Genomic DNA, 20,103 nt, shown 5'->3' with positions numbered 1-20,103 from the left:
CAGAAATAAATGAACTAACAGCGTGCATGATGGCTCCTATTTTTAGTGCCATGCAATCACTTCCCGGGGAGGAGTATTGTTGCCATGGAATCATATTGCACTATGTACACAGATGCAATTGCGTAAATAAATTCCTGATCTAATCTGGCACCTGTGGGACTTCAAGAGGTGAGGAGTCTTAGGTTAGAAGTATCCATGAAAAATGAGTTTTTCACAAGGCAAGCCATCCATACAATCTATTTGTTGTGGTATTCAAGTCACCCAATTACAATGTGTCTGAGTCATTAAACTGTTTCATAAACGAAATAACTGATCACACCACAGGCACGTGAATTTCTTCCATTGGCCCACCAAACATACACGTTTGAAATATTTTAAAATGCACTTCCAACTGCTGTACATAATTCATGTGGTTGATGTGATCACAATGTAGAAATAAATATTTTGCATGAAGAAAATCCTTTCTGTTTTAGATGCTATAAAATGTTTGTTATTACAAATAGTATTATAACTAAACACTCTGCTGGTCATAAAATATTTCCAGGATCTTTTATGAAATATATCTGAACAGTGATCATCAGACAACATCGATTCCCCAAAACCTACCAAAGTATCTGAGGTTATTTCAAGGTATATGTTGACTTGTTGAGCCCTAGCTAGTAAAAATGTGCCTGTCAAGGCAATTTCTACTAGCAAACCTCCAATTCTCCCCACTGAACCTTGCTATGATTGACAATGAACAACCAACATTGTTTTTAGGTCTAGTCTACAGACGCTTAGATTGTCTATTGATGAAAGACATATTGTGTACAGTACCAATACCTGCAGTACATTTTGGGTCAGAGCCTCTTTGCTTATTATTGGTTGATCATTTTCTCAGTCTCATTTTCTTCCTTCTTATTCAATAGGTTTCCATCCTCTTCTTTTGATTGTCCCTCCCCTGGGGTACAGTTTCTTTACCATCCCAATGACAGGGTGAGTTGTATCCTTCCACGGCTTAAATGCAGAGAACTGTTTTTTCTTCCTCTTTGAGCACTATGAGTGTCTGTGATTTGTTGTTCTTTAGAGTTTCCTGTTTACCCCATAGCATCTCTACAACCCCACACCCAGGACTCTCCGTGTTTCTCCTCAACTGCTTTGCCCACCCATCCCATTCAGGCTCCGTTTCTTTTTTTTGTTTTTGTTAATGTTTTCAGCACCCTACCGGCAGGTGTTTTGATTGCTGCCTGCCCCTCAGTGCTTACTGCAACCTAGAGCCACTGATTTGCTTTCTCCACACCTGCTCCTCATTAATCTCCACCCCCCAAAAATGTACTGCTCCAAGATTGGCATCTGCCATCTTGGAACAGTGAATTAAAAGTATGTAAAAAAAAAAAAAAAAGCGTCACCAGAGCACATGATACGTGTGGTGACATTTACATATGTATACGTCACCACGCTGGCTGGTCACAAAATATAAAATGTGATGACACATATGTGCACGTTTGGTGACACCTTGGCAGGTACAAGTCATCAGGCTGAGGCCTGGCGTTTTCTTTTTCTTTTTCTTTTTGCCAATGATGTTCAGCATAAGTAACAAGTATTGGCAAAATCTGCTAACACTTTTCAAAGACGAGGCATATTGGTTTTGTCACTGTTTGTTTCCAACTTACATTACTGACTCACATATTGGTCATGGTTCTGTACATTCATTCGTTTTCCTCTTTTGCTCTGTAAGAGCTTGGTATGTAGCACCTCTCACTACACGTCCCACTGTAAAAACAATGTCTTCTAGAGCATCTTCAAAATAATAGAGTGTTAAATCTGTGACCACTAAGGAGTACACCTCGAAAAAACAATTAACAAGAAACGTAAGAGGTTGTACTCTTCCTAGTCGCTACACTACCAGGCCTCAAAGATTGGAAACGTTCCGCTTTCAGTCTGATGGTTTTTCCTTTTGGTGCTTAGCTAAAAAAAGAAAAATATATATTTTGATAACGTTTTACTAACTACCTGCCTAACCATTTAAAAAAACACGTCAGTATTTTGGGTTCCTTTCAATCATATATAGAATTGCTTTATTTAAGCCATGTATACTGACATCCGTTGAAACAAGACAAAAAGGACTTCTAGTGCTGAGTATCTTGCATTTAAAACTACAGCCCCAGGTTTGTACTTACTTTTGTATCCAATCCAATTTTAAAACCTTTGAAAGGGTCAACACAGTCTTCCTCGCTTTCAATTCTTGCAAATGTGTACATTTGAACGAGATGACTGAGCACATTAGCCTATAAGTATTTAACCAGATTTACTCAATATGAACATAAAATACCAAGACATCTCCTAGTCATTATCTAAAAAATATACAAGGCGTGCTTTCATATATTGTTATACTCTCTCATCCTTATCCATACAATAGTCAATCTGTAGAATATACATGTACAATTATTAGCACCTAGTTACCTTCTCCAACATAGAAATTTTGAAATTAGAAGCATAAATCGCAGACTAGTTGATGATGAAAGTGGATGGTAACGCCTACTCCACTTGTGACAGGAAGCATGCAGCACTGCGTTAACACCATAAACATATCCCTTGAATAGGGTGTTACTCAGCAGTCAGCAACCCAGCACATCTAATCAGCTCCTTGGGGTACCTGTACTCTTAAAACATGAGACATTTGCATCAGACACGGAGACCTCAAGTCAAACTTCCAAACCCAAGAAACACATTGGAGGAGTTGCAGTGACTGTGCACTGCCTAGCGGACACTCTTGTAAGAGAGGGCACTCGCTAGAAGGCACCAACAACCAGGCTATCACAGGATTATTCATTACCTTGACAGGCCCATGCACTGCTGGACTTCAGAACTTGCTTTCTTCAATATTAAGGCTTGCTAGCTACAAATGTGTTTGACAACATCCTGATGAACACCCCTTATCGATTTTCAGAGTTGAAATGTTGACATTTCTCCCTCTTCTGATTGTTATTTGATTTCCACATTGGACTCTTCAGAGACTTAAGTCTTTAATATCTCCTTCAATCATTCGCTACTAAATTCAATCACAGCTATTGAGTACTGTATTTGTGCCTTACCATTGCATTCATGAGCATTGTGCTGCACTATCCCTACTACACAAACGCCCTGTGTATATCTATGTCGGTATAAATCACTGTGCCAAACAAACAAGTTACTCACCTTCGGTAACACCTTATCTGTAGTAGAGGTAGGATCTAGCTGCAGATTGCTTACCTTGGAATTCTTCTCCATATGCCAGACTTGATCTGGAATTTTTTCAAGCAGTACCTCTGAGCGTCAGTGGAGGGCATTGTGCAACTCCATAGCAACGCCGTCCACCGGATGAAACGTCAGCGGAGTCCATATAATCCCCTCCCCGATGCGCTGACATCAGGTTCTTTCGGAACTGTTTTCCGCACCAAAACACAGAGCCACTTATAGAAACTGCCTATGAAAACGGTGTGGCAAAAAAAGAGATATCTCTGTATTAATCAATCATGAGCTCCCAATGAAGGCACCTTAATGCACAGAAGAGATCTTTGAGATGAAAAGAAAAATCAGTTCGGAGAGCTTCTCCTGAAACGGAAGTCCCTGTTTGTAGAAATCAGTTCACAGAACGGGGAGCATGGCTGGGTCTGTAAGGAATCTGCAGCTCGACTATGTCTCTACCAGATAAGGTAAGTAACTTGTTCTTCTGATAGAGACATCTAGCCGCAGATTAGATACCAAAGAAATACCATCCCAGAGGAGGGTCTGCAGCCTAATTTCAAACAAGGAAGTCCTAAAGACCTAAAGGGCAAATGCCCGTCACAATGGACCTGACTGTTCAAGCATTAATCTAGGTAACCGTGTGCAGGGAAACCCACGCTTTTTGACAGGTATATATCCAGGACTGGAATGCCGCATTCTAATGCAATGGCCGCAGATCTAACTCTGGTAGAAAGAGCATGAAAGCCCTCAGGGAGTTGCTTCTTGGGCAATGAATAGCAGATCTTAGTGCAAGCGACTAATCCTGTGAAAAATCACTCACTTGAACAAGCCTGTCTAAAAAGAGAATGGATACCCTTAGAAGTAGAGGTGAGTAAGAACATATTCCACCATAAGTACTGTGGAAGGGACCACAGCCAGTGAAAGTCATAAAGGCACTGAAAAGCAGGGGAACAGCATTGCCATGGTAGCGGGGAAAAATAAATTGTCATAAGGCAACAGACGATTTAAACACAAAAACCACCTACCTAAAGGTGGGATTGAACTCAAGTTTGGCCAGAACATGGGGGTCCCGAGTCAACAGGCAATGCTACTGAGTTATAGCTCTTTGCCATAAAAGCATGATTTTAGCCATAGCTGCTCCGTAAAAGCATAGACAAAGGGAAAAAAGAAGAACCCATTTATGAAGAAGCAATGAACAATGCTGTAATAGAATATGGCGAAGATCACAACAGTAACCACAGGCAAAGACAACAATTGTCCCAAGACAAAACTGCCAGAGATACGTTAACGCCGCTGGGACATCTAGAAAAAAAACGCACGTAGGAGGAAAACAACGTAGACAAAACTGAATCAACGAAGGGAGTTGCAATATAAAAAACAGAAACATGTACACTATAGGAAATAACGTCCCTACAGGAAATAGGAGACAATAAACCACCAGAAGTGGCACGTCTACCACCTTCAGTATACCAAAGTATATAGGCGTCTTCCGAAGCCTGTTATGAATAACATACAAAGGCAGTGTTAACTTGGTATGAACAACATACAAACATGATGGAAATGAATAGAAAAGAGCTTGACAAGAACAAAACCTGTTCAAAAGTGGATTTTTTTGTGATACATTTGGAAGATATATAAATAAGTAAATACTACCAGGGGATTTAGTACCCCTCAATACTTGGAAAACCTGACACCCAACACAAATACGGATTTTCTTAAGAGGGAGAATGGGCCTAACCCTTCTAGAGTGGCATTAGTGTTTTAAAAAAAAGTCCAAAACTTAAATAGCAAAAAGAAGTAAAATCAGCTTAGCCGGGTAAGGGTGAGAGACAGCTGGGCCTGTGATTAGCCACAACCTCTACCCTCCAGAGGAGATTGGACAGTCTCGTCCACATGGTTACTAAAACCCAGCTCCTCTCCTTCACCTCCAAAAGCCTGTTCCCTCAAAGGAAAGTAAGGGATTGATGTAAAGGAGGACAAAAAGTATCCGAGCCGGGCAGCACCAGCGGCACCGCACCTGACGAGGTCAGAGTTGTTGCCGATGTTAACCGATCAAACTCAGGCGTCGCAGGTGGGAATCCCCAAGGACTGTGCACCGGAGCCAGTATGGATCAGAGCACAGATCCAGAGGGCCTATCTGATGCCGAGGGCAGACCCGCCGGCATGGAGTCAAGTAGGTTACCTCTCACCTTCTTAGGGCTATGAAGACGCCAGAGGGAGGGTAGGGCCTGAAGATGGCATGAAGTGAATTGTAATAATCCTGCATCTGGGCCAGAGTTGCCCCGGATCCAGGGAAAACAGGGAGGCATGGGGTGGACATATGCACCGACTCCTCACCCAGGGATCAGGAGAGGGCATAGAAAATGCCAGATTTACCTGACAAAGATGCCTTGCTCCAGGGAGAGCCACAAGTTTGTTGTACGAGCTGATCAAAGGAACGGCTCTTGGAACAAACTTGTGGCTCTCCCTGGAGCGAGACAGATGACAGAGCTGGGCCTCCATCAGAAGCTCCGCCAAGATCTTCATACGTTGTTACCGCAACGACAGAAGCCGCAATCCTCAGAGTCATGGTGTCCCCCGAGGCACCACATACAAACAGTGCAAGGGTCCGTGGCCAATATCTGCCTGCCACAGGACCCACAAGGTTTAAACCAGTTCCCTCTACAAAAGAATGCTTTGTCAAGATAAGCCAACTTGGCTTGAGTAACTCCAGATCCACGTTGTAGCACACAAAAGAAGGAACTGATGTCAGCACGTCGAGGAGGGGATTATATGGACTCCATCTACATCACATCAGGTGGACAAAGTCACATGACGCACTCTACCGAAGCGCAAAGGTACTGCTGGAAAAAAATTCTGGATCCAGTCCGATGCCTGGGGAAGAATTCTAAGGTAAGGAATCAGCGGTAAGATGTCGCTAACATATATTTATATATATGCATTTACTTGGTTCCAGTATACATTGAGCCTGTTTTGAATTTCTTGAATATGACTAATTCAACGTGGGCACAATTAAATTGCTCCTTCTTATACTGCTGTGCTTGGTCATAAACAAACCTGGCGTAATCACTGTTAGTTCTGGTTAGGTTTTATTTTCATTTATGAGGGGAGCATAGTATTTGTTGCCTGATGCTGGGCACCATGCTTGCGAGATTTAATTTTTATTTTGTTGGTTATTAGGTCTCACCTGAGAGTGCATGCGCTGTTACTTGCAAGATCTTTTGTTAACTTAAAGGGGGCTCTAAGCCCCGTCATTACTTACCATTGGTTGACTTCATCACAACTCATTTCCTTTCTTTTCATTGGTCAGTGCCTGTCAGTTTCACTTTCTCACATTCAGTGTTTGTCTCTTTGATGGAATATGGACCAAGTACTGACTAATGTCTTTCTGATGCTCGTGCTCAGATTTACGCACTTTGACACCATACCGATAGGCTTATTTAATATTTAAAAGTTTCAGGGCAATACTGCAGCAACTGACATATTTAATGTTTAAAAGCACTTTGTTTAATTTCCAAACACAATCTTTACAACAATATTGCTTTTATGTCCTTCAGGACGACACTAACTACAAACTTACTTAATGTTTAAAAGCATTTTCTTTCTTTTCAATTTGCAAATTTTATCTTTTTCTTAAAGCAGTTTGTGTGACTGTATGATTTTCTCTGCTGTGCTTCTTTCCCCCACTAACTCTGCAGCCACGAAAAGCAGTTTGTGTCATTGAGTGTTTTTGACTGCTGTTACTCTTCTCTGTGCTGTGTGACCAAGGACTTACTTAAAGTTTAAAACCTCCAGAGCAAAACTGTAGAGGTACTTATTTCATGTATATAAATACATTTTGTTCATTTTCCAAATGTAATCTTTACTACAACGTTGCTTTATATCTTCAAGAGCCTAAAGAACAGATGATGGATGGAATGCGGAACACTTCAAACATTCACCCCCATCACAGATCTGGGTTTAATCAATCAGTTTTTTCACTGGGCATGCCATTCCAGTTTGGACCCAGCCATATGCAAATCAGTCTTGACCCTGCTCCCCACGGAACAGTCCAACCCAAACGGCCAGGCCAGGTCCATCATGGACCAGAAACAAGCATCCTGGGACCTTTTTCGGGGTATCAGCCCTCATCAGCCAGGCTAGCTTGAATCTGGTGGCGTAGTGAGCTCAGGACCCACATTTGGGCATACCCTTCCCACTCAGGGCGACAAAAGCAACAATAACAGATGATAGACAGGTGATCATCTATTGTTCTTTTTTCTTTTATATCTCTAAGGGCAACGCTGTAGCCACAGCCTTAGTTAATGTTTAAAAGCATGTTAATTATTTCCAACGTGCAGTTTTACATTTTAATTACAGCAGTTGGTGTGACTACATGTTCTTCTCTGATGGGCCTCTTTGTAGCCACAGAAAGCACAGAAAGCAGTTTGTGCCATACCATGTAATGACAGGCCATCTCATAATATGCTGTACCATATAATGAAAAGGACATAACATACTAATGACTGGCATAACCAGACTATATAATGGCAGGCCATACAATACGTACCATACTAGACAATGACATGCCATACCATACCATGCCATCCAATGATGGGTTATACCACACCTTAACAGGCCATACCATAATATACCATACGGACCTACCCATACCATACGACAGGTCATAACATACTAAACCATACTACACACTCAGAGCCCTTACCATACAATGATTTGTTATATTATACCACAACATACAATGTCAGGCCAGATTATCCCCTACAATAGCAGACCATACCAAAGAACGCAATAACAGGCAATACAATACCACTCTATACAATACAATGACAGGCCATATCATACCACAGTATACAATGACAGGCTATAGCATATCACTCTATACAATAGCAGTGCTGGCTGCATCTGCCTCATAGCACTTTTTTTTTTATTGCTTGCGCAGTAACCCCTGTCACCCAATACCGTTGCTTGACCCATCCTCCCCAGCCCGGTGTTGCTTGCTCTGCCCTCTCCTACCAGAAATACGTTCTAAGTTGCAGCGAGTGCTAGCCGCGTCATATCGTGTTCTTGTGTTGCCTGTCCTGTAACCCCTATTCCCTGCCGTCCTTGCTTGTTTTCCATGGGTGCTGCTGGTTGGTGATACTCTGTGGGTGAATGTGAAAAAAATAATTGCACTATGATGCAGTCAAAGCTGGTAACGTCACAAGCATTTATTCTGTATACTTTCAATCATGTTGCAAGGCAACATATTTTTAAACCATGTTATACAGCAGCCAAACGGATGTGCAGCATGGTTGGAAGTTAAAATTTAAAAAAAAAAGCACCAGGACAGGCCACGTCATAGCGCCTTTTAATTTTTATGAACTTTCAGCTAGACTGCATAGCTATTGCGCTGGTATACAAATGGCTGTAAAAACACTGACAAACCCAATAAAGCTCTCAAAGGCGAGGCATATTGTCCTCGTCAATGCTTATCTGTATGTGTGGTCTGTTAGGAGATTTGAGGCAGAGTAGAGAAAAAAAGCGTTACATGTGGAAGTTAATGACAAGTATTGTAGCTCATTTACTTTAAATGTATTGTAATAACTACTGTACATTCAATGCTTAGATTTTTTATATAGTTACAAATGTGTTGGCCTTCTACATGTCTTCTCAATAAAAATGCAATAACCTAATTAAACAACACAAACATGTAAAAAAAAAAAGTGTATTTCAACCATATGCTGTGAGAAACTAACGAATATTTATTTTGCAGTTTTTACTTTTGAGGCAACATAAATAAATATAAATTGTGTACCAGAGCCTCAGAAATACCTTCTCTGGCACTTTGGGATCCCATTAGCAATGTTCCTTCCTTTCTAAAGTGTCCACATTTTGACCTTGCCTGTTTCTGTGACGCACTTAGTGGCCAAGTTTCACTTCTGTTCTCGTATTTTTGAGGAGCCAGTTGCATTTCTTTTAAGTTTGTTTCGAATGTTCAGCAAGAGCCTCAGAGGGGAAGTAGTTCATGGAAGATACTCCTTCTGAACATCTACATCAAAACATTTGTCACTCAAGTGGTTCAGTAATGGGTAAATGGGTCTAGTCTCTACCTGATGACTCTGCAGAATGGTAAGGTGCACTTCTGAAAATAGACAATACTGGTGCTCTGAAGCCTATATGTTATTGCCCCCCTTCTTTTTTTGTTACTGGTGCTTCAATGAAATGAAGAGGCTAAGTTAAAGGAAGGGTCTTGGTTCTAAACGTGGCAGTCGTAGGAAGATTTATCTATTTCTTGTGTGTATTTTGTGCTGATACAGAGGGCGTGCTTTCAGGGATTGAGCCATAAGTGGATAACACGCCATGGAAACAAGTGAGAGGGGAAATGGGCTTGGCCCCTATAGTGAGCTAGGTTTGATCTCCGGATCTGCCAGTTATCAAATCAGTTATCAAATAAATTATAACAGTGAGGCATGATAAACCTTGATGAACGATCTGGACGAGGCCTGGTCAACTCAATAATGGCAGTGGTTGTACTCATTTGGTAATCCAGGCGCCTATTCTTGACACCGAACAATAATGATAGAAAATGAACAAATCTATAAATAACTGATTTAAGTACTCAAGGCTGATTTTGTCCCCCCGAAGACCACACCTACCTCGGAAGAGTTGGTGGAATGTCAGCTAAACAAAGATAAAGGAAATGGAAGTGAAGATACCATTTTGAGCAATACCAAAAACAAATGTTTATTGCAGTAACGAGCCCGTTAAGTAGTCTTTCTCTCAGTGTCGGCTTTGTCTCTGCTTTCTGGAAAACAAATTGTCTCCTGTGTGATGAACCACCTGCCACCATCTTGCATCTGCTGACCGAACATCACAAGACACCACAATTCCAGGACAAAACAGGCTGACGAAGACATGAGGCCTGCCATAATTACAACACTTCCTTCAACTCAGTTTAATGAAGGTCAATTTATCGACCTCGGATAAATGAGAGGTTGAGATTCCCAGTCGGAATTTGAATTTGCCACCAGGAGGTCACTAACGAAGCTCTTGACTCAATGAGGCGTTTTTATGACGAATTAAGAACTTTAGAAGCAGCCCCTGTGTCACCAAATATCCCTAGTCAGCTTATGGAAAGGTCCGAATTTTAAAGTACTTAGAAACTCACAAAAGTTACAAATTAGGCAGAACCGTATTAGTACTTGTATTAGGTAGGAAGGAATGTGAACTAAGATTTCAAGTAATGGAGGTCAAGAAGATGCACCAAATTTCCCAACTGTTTTGAAGCACATAAGTAAACTGGTAAAAATGTGGTCGAAAAAGTAAAAATATACACATGCTATTTCACATTGGATATAAGAATGTGGACACCAAACATTAAATAAACGATGCTTCAACAAGCAGTAAAGGCACTTCTGCTATAAACAGTTCTACACAAAGTGTTACCATACATCAGGGCACAAGTAGTTTTTTTGTAAACTGGAAAACAAACTGAAGTTACTCTGAAAGGTGACACCAATGGAGACACATAAAAATGCGCCTTCCCATATTTTGATGTTTTTTTGTTTTCTTTTCACAGGCAGAGTCGCCATACCATTACATATTTGCTTTTGATATTTTCTCCATACTATCACATATTTAGTTTCCATTCTTATTTGTTCCAGTTCTTTGTTCATATTATTGTTTAGGTTCGCCCGGTCGCTCATTTAAATACATTCACGAGACTCTCTGGTCACATCTCAAGGTACAGAACATTACCTTCAGAGCACTTCCAGGGAAAAAGATGAACTCGTTTGATAAAAGGTCCCGAAGAAAGCTGAAAGAGATATAGATGGTCTCTGGAAAGAAAAAAATATATATCGTTGTTAAATATTCCGGTATATTTTTTTTATCACATATCACAAACGCACAGGAATCTAGAACCTGCTTCAATTTTAGGGCTCTGTATCGATTAATTACGTTCAGCATATGTTAACAGAGGGAGAGAGAATTCAGGAAAGCTCACGGTGAACTTGACAAAAGTTAAGCTTTTGCATATAAGAAATTAGTATTGTATTCTTGAAAACTCTTGTACATGGACTTCCACAGTTCCCAAAATGCAGCATGGCTTCATCTTCTTTGGTATAAAACAGCATATAGCCCATCGCCTTTAAGAATCCTAACAGGGGGCCGAGACTGTCACGCAAAAAGATAGCTACATCTCCCTGAAGCTTCAGTACGGATCATGTGAACCGGAGCTAGGAGTGTGGGAGGTGCTACAGAAGTTCATTCTTTCAAATCACAACAGAGGCCTTCGCATGTTTTTCTTACAAAGTGTGAATCTTTTTTGTAAACTCCCATCAATTCCAGAAGTTTCAATCACAAAAATGTAAGGAAAAGGCGTTTTAGGCAAAGTCTGAGGAGTGCAGAGCACTGTGATTTAGAAAACCACACAACGTGCACTACTCTGGACTCCCCTGGTTCTCTACTTTTTAAAAATGTCTGTGGTATTTAGGTTTGCAGGTGACGCTACAGCACGGCCCCAAATACAGCACCTACCTACCCCATTGCTTATGCTCAACAAAGCGATTTAGACCCTTTTGTGTCTTTTTCTCTTGGCCCACCCACCAAGTCTGGTACTGTTCTTATTGAGAGTCGAGTGGGAAATCAGGGTGACAGGAAATCTGTGACTCCTCAAAGATTCCAGAACTTTCTGCCACAGAAATGTGAGGAAAATGTGTTTTTCTTACCAAAGTCTGACAGTTGAAAGGGCTTCTGGTAAAATTACGGTGTGTGAGCCACACAAGTCACGCACCCCTGGACTCCTGCTTGTCTAGCTTTCAAAAATTGCACAACGGGAAAAAAAGGGTACGTTTTCAATTGAAAAATGTGATGCATCTATGTTGTGTTTTGGATTGCTTCTTGCAGCTGGCATTAGGCCTACCCACACAAGTGAGGTACCATTTTTATCGCGAGACTTGGGGCAATGCCAGGTGGAAGAGAGTTTGTGTTTCCCTGCAGATTCCATAACTTTCCATCACAGAAATGTGAGGAAAATGTGTTTTTTTTTGTTAAAGTTTGAGGTTTGTAAGCGATTCTGGGTAAAACCACCCGGTAAGAGCCCACTCTGGCTATCCCTAGGTGTTTAGTTTAAAAAAAATGAAAGGTTTGCTAGGTTTCCCCAGGTGCCGGCTGGGCTAGAGTCTAAAAATCTACAGCTACCTAAACTGGAAAAAGGGATCAGTTTTGAGAGTAAAAGTGCAATGCCTCCATGTTGCAATTTGGGCCGTTTCCCAAGATCCCCACACAAGTGACATACCATTTTTATTGGGCAAATTGGAGGAATGCTGGGTGGAAGAAATTTTGAGGCTCCCCTCAGATTCCAGAACGAACCATCACAGATATGTACAGAAAATTGTTTTTTCAGTCAAAGTTTGAGATTTCCATGGGATTCTGGCTAAAAAAATAAATAAATAAACTAGTGAGAGCCATGAAAGTCACCCCACCCTAGATACCCCTAGGTGTCTAGTTTTAAAAGATGTACAGGTTTGCTAGGTTTCCTAGACGGTGGCTAAGCTAGGGTTAAAAATTCACAGCTACCCACTTAGCAAAAAAAGGGTCAGTTTTCAGTAGAAAAATGTGGTGCGCCCATACTGTGTTTTGGGCCGTTTCACATGCACTAGGCCCACCCACACAACTGCAGTACCATTTTTATCAGAAGACATGTGGGAGCATAGAATAGTAGAACATTTGTTATTACCATTTGGCTTTCGCTGCATTTGCACCTTTCAAATGTAAGCCAGTGTATAAGAAAGAAGACATTTAAAAAATACAGTTAAATCATACGCTTTTTCTATACTCATTTTCAATTTTTCTTTATTTCAATAATTATTTTACTTGGGAAAACCTTGAGGGATCTATACATATGGCCCTTCAGTCAATTCGGGATTTATCTACTTTTCAGAAATCTATAGTTTTCATGGATCAACCATGGGTTTCACGCTGGTTTCCACCTCAAACTGGAAGTAGGTTGAGAGCAAAAAAAAGGGAAATAGAAAAAATGGGCTCCCTCTTTGAAAAACGCCAAAACTGTGGTACAAAATTAGTTTTTTTGATCCAGCTCCGCATGTTCCTGAAAGCTGGGAAGGTGGTGATTTTAGTACAGCAAACCGTTTGTTAAAGCCATTTGTAGTGAAAAAACACAGACACTTATCTGGAGCACCTTTTTTCCTATTTCTCAAAAAAAACTCAACATTTTGCTATATTTGCCCCATTTCCTCGGTCGCCTCCAGGTAAACACCCTGGGTACGTTTAGAATCCCCATGATCCTGGGAAAAACGGATTCAAATTTGGTGTGGATATCTAATGTGGAAAAAAAGTTATGGAGCCCTAAGTACAAATTAGCACAAATACCCAAAAAGGGCAACGCACTGGGGTGGGGTGGAAGGCAGCAGTTAAGGGGTTAATAAACTAATGTGCTTTGTTTGTAAACTAAACTTAACAAGCATTTCCGAAAATATCAGCAAAACTAAAGCACATTAGAAATCCCAAGTATGTGAGAAGGTAAAAGTGTACCAAGTAAATACAGTCGTGGTGCAGTATTGACCAGATGTAGTATTAACTTCCCAGTCCAAGTTCTACACCTAGAAACAAGGGGTAGCACTGTTATAACACAAACCCTCCCTTGTTACAAGCTAATCTTGAATACTGCAGTATATCCTCATTTAAATTCTGCCACATTTTACCTGACAAATCGTGCGCTCGAAAAAAGTGCAGTATTTTCACATAAATTGGAATCCTAATTCAAGAGCAAATTTCAAGACAATAACCTACACTCCACATTTTAGTCATACTTGTTAACATATGCTCTAAAATGCACCGCCGGACCTTACACTACTGCCCCTGTGCTAAACAGGAATCCCTCGTAGTTCTTAAAGTAGCATTTTTTTTTTCTTTTTTACAAACCCATGTCTTTAGAAAATGTGTGTTGCTGGCATAAACCCCATCTCTCAAAACTGTTAAGGCATGCAGGATGGTGTGCCCACACAGCGAAGGTACAGAGTAGAGCTTTGACACAGTGACAGGTGAGAGTATGTGGTACGTGAAAGGGAGAAATCACCCAGCTGGCACGGCAGGTGGCATGACAAACATATGACACACAAATCCCTCATGGGGAGGAGATGGCTGGGGTTCACAGGCAGACAGCTATGGCAAAGGAAAAGGGAACCAGGAGAAAATTTAGTTATTTGAGCCAGAGACTTGCATTCACTACATATTTAAAAAGGGACTAAAGCAGGGGAAGTCTTGACTGAAGAGGGCCCCAGAACGGGGTTGAGAGCTTTGATGGACTCACTGACAGTATGAGGTTTACACTACTCGCTAACTGATAAAGACTTAGTTCATGAAATAATAAAAATCCAGACTGAAATTAAACGCAGAAGACCAAAGTAAGCATGTAAAGATAAACTGAGCCTACAGATTACCCAACAAGGCCCCAAGGTGGTTTGGCACAGGGGCTTGTGAGACAGTGCTAATTGTTTGGTAAACCACAGTGAAGTGCTTTCTGGAGTCATTGAATGCTTCTCTTTTTTTACTTTAACATAGAATTTTTGACTCTATAATGTCCCTAGTGGAGGTCAGAAAGGAAATCCTGAATTGCAACATAAAGGTTTTGGTGGGACACCAAGTAAGAATTTAAGTGCTCCATATTCATAAAACACAACAAGTTCACTCAAGAGATGGCAGCCAAAGCATTTATGGTGGTTCTGAAATAAGTTGACAGCTGACCATCTTCGACTTACATTGCCTATTTTTTCTTTGTAACTAAAAGCATGACAAGCCATTGTTTGGGCCCCAAATAGGTGGCTATTTGCTTTTGTGAGAGCCTTCAATGGAGCGTGGTTCAGAATATTTGTGGACTTTGCAGTACTGCAACTGCCTCTTTTGATGGTGTTCTCGTTTTAAGGTTCGCCTCCAAGTTCCCACCGGGAGATAATCAGAGGTTATCCTGAAGTTAACATCTCTGAGCATAATTAATGAAATCATTTATTTTGCCTCGTTGCATGCTCAGAGTCTCTGGAATATTGCATATATTGTTGTGTAATGCCCAATAAAACAACACAAATCTAAAAATCCACATTGAAGTGCACTAGACTGATAAATGTGAGTTTACAAGAGCCAACTGTGAATAGTGATTATAAGTCAACTACAGGCTGATTTGAGGGAGCAAAATTTAATTAATACACATCTGGGATATCTAAAGAAATATTATTTTCAGACATATCAATACGAGTTTGCTCATTCCTCACAGCAAAGTCTATGTTCTCTGTTTGGTATTAAACACAAAAATGGCTAGTAATCTGCTTAAATATGGACTTGAAACCCACTATAAACCCAGGTGTGGTAAACTTATAGTCCCATCTGTAGACGAAGAAAAGAAATCCAAGATCTGCTGCAGATGTAAATTAAAAATCCCATTAGCTAAAGATTGTAAGAGTCTTAGCTCGTACCCAGATCAAATATAACTTCAAAGATACTTGGGTTCAGATTGTAGGGACATGCAGGACTTCACGGCTTGGAATTAGAAAATTTGACACCAGTAAATCCATTAAATCTCATCTCTATACAGCGCAAAGAGAATCCAGTTTTAGGCCACGTAGTGTTCACTGCATGCATTTCACTTGTTATCTATGCTTACTTCCAATCAGGCTCGCACTTTCCCCATTCAATTAAGTATCACACAAAACTCATTATGCCAAAATGCACTGTTAACTGTTTCAAATCCGGGCACAGAAAGCGTCAATCCTCTTCAACACATACAATTCACCTAAAAACAATAACTAATCTTCTATTATGACACAAACTAACTAAAACCTATGCATCACAATCTCAATAGAACTACCTGATCAGTGTCTTCTAGGGAAAGGTATAGCTGAAAATTAACAATACCCTGAAAAAAGGCAAACTCAAATCAAATAACTTGCCTGATGATAAATGAGTCATGTATTTACTCACACATGAGAAGATCTGAAGATTTTGCATAAATACAGACCGTCCAGAAAATAAACTACTTTGTTGCATGCAAAATATAAGCTACAAAAAAGTACGTTTGTGACTAAAGTATTATTATTGCGCTCTACAGATTACAAATGTAATTAACAGCCCGCCTGAGCTATGAAAGATTATTCACTCAATGAGATAAAGTTTGAGACTCAGATATTATCCCTAGCCTTCTGCAACAATCTACACACCAAATCTGTCAATGGAAAAACCAAAACATAGCCAAAGTCGTTTTCCTATCAAGTTGTAACTGGCTATAGATGCTTCTACTTAACATTTGGATTGTAGCGTCAACATCTTTGATCCCCCTGAAAAAAAAAAAAGACCACAAAATGATGTAATTCCTCTAAGATGAAACGTCTTCTGATGACCATTTCACAGCATCCAACAGGAAAATTAGCATATAAACCCATATGCCAGAGTTCATTCATCATATAAAAGATGTCCAAACTGATACAAGACTGATAACAATCAGGTTCATGTACATGACAAAACAAGAATTATCAAAAGCTCTTTATGGTTTGCTTCACGCCCTTCACATCGACTCACAATCAGTTCTCATCATGCTGGACCTCAGTGTTTCTTAATGTCATGGTCTATTACAGCATTCTGATTTCCGGCCTATACCAAAACGAAGTTTTGGATGCAGTGGTTCTTAACAGTATTCTCACTTCAGATACACACATGGCAGAGATGAAGGCTCAAAAACCTGAAAGGAGTCCTTCTCGGGGCAACAGTTCCCATTCTTTTCAATATATACCTAATAGACATGGCAAAGATAATTTGATTGTATGTAATTTCTCAGCACATGTACGAGGACGAAACGTAAATTCACATCAAGTTAAGTCAATACTAAAATGGATCAGACAAAAACATATCTGTCTTGAGCAGGTGCAAGCACAAATGAAAGCAAATAATCTGCCACTCGATTGAAACAGAAAGACTTTTAACCTTTAATTCAACCCACATCATCCTTTTGAGTGGACTTAGAAACACATTCGTTATTGTAGGTAAGAGCCTCTCTTTTTCAGGCCCCAAGTGGGGTTTCTAATCAAGAAGTACACACTACCAACTTGTATAGGCCAAACACACAGATCAAATTCTTCCTTTCAAGCAAAGGAAAACAATTATTTGGACCATCACTACTCTGAAATGTTATCACTATAACTGGATCTTCGTGGCAAGGGATAAATAGTTCACACCTATGCCACCAGAATCATCGATCAGCACATAAGGAACCTAGCCCACCCCCTTGTGATGGATCTCCGTTTGCTGCCTATTGAAAACAGACGATGTGTCAAAGAACTGTAGACCAGACCAGAACACTAGACCCTGTTACCTTTAACTACCATTAAGATCATCTCCCGTTGGGCACCCTACAATCAGCAAACCAATCATCAGCAAAAACTACACCCATCACAAGAGCTAGGTAGGGTGGGTATACTGCGTTATCATGGACTGGCATTCCAGGAGAACTCAGAAGCTAAATTATGTTTACTTATTCTAGAAAAAAAACAATACTATTGTTATTCAGGAAATGTTGAAGCAGTTAATCGATCAAGCTTTATTTGAGCATTAAATATGATCATAAAAACAGATACATAATAATCATACATTATAAGAAAACCATAATCGCATCAGACGAGGATGTTACGAAGAACTCACCTCTGGAGTACAGACTGCTGGAGGGGCCAATAACACCAAAGCAATCTCTTTCACCTTTAAGACCCTGATGAGAAATACGCAAGGGGCATGGAACCTCTGAGGGCCAGACTGCTGAGGGATGTGGAAGAACTGGAGGGTAAGGACTGGGGAGATGCACTGCAGTTCCCAAGATAGATAGTGATTATGGCCTGCTAAAGAATGGCACATGATCTTGCACAGGGTATACTATGCCAGGGTGCTCTTACATAAACAGGGTGGAGCACTGGAGGCGAACTCTAAGGGAAGGTGCGGGCAGAGGGCTACGTCTTCCATACATTGTGAGATTGTCCGACTCTCTGTGAGTACTGTGAATGGGCAACCCATAGGTTGGAGGACACTACTGACATTCAGGTGGACCCGGGGGCCCAACTAATATTGTTGGGGAAATGTAGTGGATCAGATGTATCTTGCTTTCAGTGGCTGTCATTTAATCTGAGTTTTCTTCTGGCTAAGAGACAAGTAGCAGGCAAATTGTGATCCTCAGTGGCTCACAGGAAAAGGTGATTTATAAACAGCGAGGATACCCTAAAAAATTGGCAAAATTTGGAAAGGTTGGGGTGAGTGATTATTAGAGTAATCTAGGCGACGACCTCAATGGGTGGGTAGGGGTAGATTTGGGGAAATGTTTTTCTTGGGTTGCATAAGTAAGCTGTAATGATTAGAAAATAAATAAAACATGTTATAAATTTTTTTAAAACCATACAAACATAACATTAAAATTCTGACCCCATTACATCTTTATAGTGTCTTGTGAGTGTGAATGACCCTTTTGAGGCCTTAAGAACTTGGTAGAGCTGAGGCCTAAGTGTTAGAATGTGGTGAGTGAATGCAGATTTAGAACGTTAAACACAAAAGAACAAACGTGTAATACATAGCTCTGTGGGTAGCATATTCATTGGCCGGTACCCAGGCTGGGGAGGACACTACAATTGTCAATAAGAAAGAGCCCCCAAAGAGCTGCAGAAACTGCACATGCACATAATGCAGGAATATTGTCATCATGGTCTGTTCAGATTTCTGAGAGTCACCTTCCAAAACTATTGTAGTGTTCTGATCCTACTGGAGTTAACCCAAGGCAGGGTCACAGGAGAAGAACATACAGGAAGTGTAGGAATATGGAAACACTGCCAGGAAGAGAAAACACAGGACTCACCCTGGTATTTATGTTCATGGGACTAGACCCTAACCGGCCCATAACTGATTCTTCATTGGGGACTGGTCCAATGTGCTTTGGACAGGTTTGCCATTATATTCAGAATAGAAGTTTGACAAAATGTAAGCGCAACGGAAGGAATATTGGGTTTAAAAGAACCCACCCAATCAGTCGGGAGCTGGTCATGGAGGGAGAAGGACATACCCTGACAATGTTCTCTTCTCTTTCATTTATAAGTGAAGCAGTTTGACAGAAGGGAGAGAATAAGAAGGAGTAGAGCTTTGGTAAAGAAGGCATACCCCAATAACCATCTCCTCTGTTTCACCGGGGGGCAAAGCATATTTTAAGTAGTAAGCCTCATTGGGAGGTGTTAAAGGTTTAGGTTATGGAAGGAGATACACATATCCTGGCAACATTCAGTTCTCTTCCACAGATAGAACTAATGGGTTTCTGGATTAAAAGGTATGTAGTACTTGAGGTGGATAATTTGGGTTTTAGACTGCTCCAAGTGCACACCTAGTTTGAAAACGTAGATAATGAGAATAAGTTGCATCTCTGACTTTGTCGGCAAAGTACCTCACACACCACATCAGGATTTTATACTTTAATAGTGCCAAAATCAAATGATATCATTCCAGACAAAATACTGGGGTGCCAGACCCAGTAGATTTACTTAATCGAAATGGGCTTAGCTCAACTAGCCATGACCTGATAGAGAGCTAGAGAAATACAACTCTGTCCTGCACCCTTTATATCAACTACCCTTGTATTAAGGGCCACGCCTGTGTATTTAGTCACTGATGCTCTCTTTGTAAGAAGGTGGACGTACAATATAATGTGGTTGTGGACTGTTATGATGGATTTGTGTTTTAGATGTTTGTAGTTCTGAAGTGACAGTTGCAGGGAGAGGTTGTACTGAAAATATCTCCTGTTCCTTGTAGGAGATTGCTACCTGAAAAGTTACTAAAAGTTAGAAACTAAAATAAACAAGTATTGCTCCATGTACACCTGTGACTGTC

The 20,103-nt window shown here is 40.6% G+C and overlaps 1 protein-coding gene across 4 annotated transcripts in view; it reads right to left on the bottom strand.

The window, feature by feature from the left end:
- GNPAT (glyceronephosphate O-acyltransferase) overlaps positions 1-20,103 on the bottom strand; it is a 443,941-nt gene that overhangs the window by 204,259 nt on the left and 219,579 nt on the right. For all 4 annotated transcript variants that reach the window (XM_069235014.1, XM_069235013.1, XM_069235016.1 and 1 more), the window contains exon 11: positions 10,948-11,027. In XM_069235014.1, the coding sequence (XP_069091115.1) occupies positions 10,948-11,027 (80 nt within the window). The remainder of the gene's footprint in view (positions 1-10,947; positions 11,028-20,103) is intronic.

The sequence above is a fragment of the Pleurodeles waltl genome, chromosome 5 (assembly GCF_031143425.1).
Source record: "Pleurodeles waltl isolate 20211129_DDA chromosome 5, aPleWal1.hap1.20221129, whole genome shotgun sequence".
Lineage (NCBI taxonomy): Eukaryota > Metazoa > Chordata > Amphibia > Caudata > Salamandridae > Pleurodeles > Pleurodeles waltl.
The sequence above is the reverse complement of the archived record's forward strand: the minus strand, read 5'-3'. Positions and strand labels throughout refer to the sequence as shown.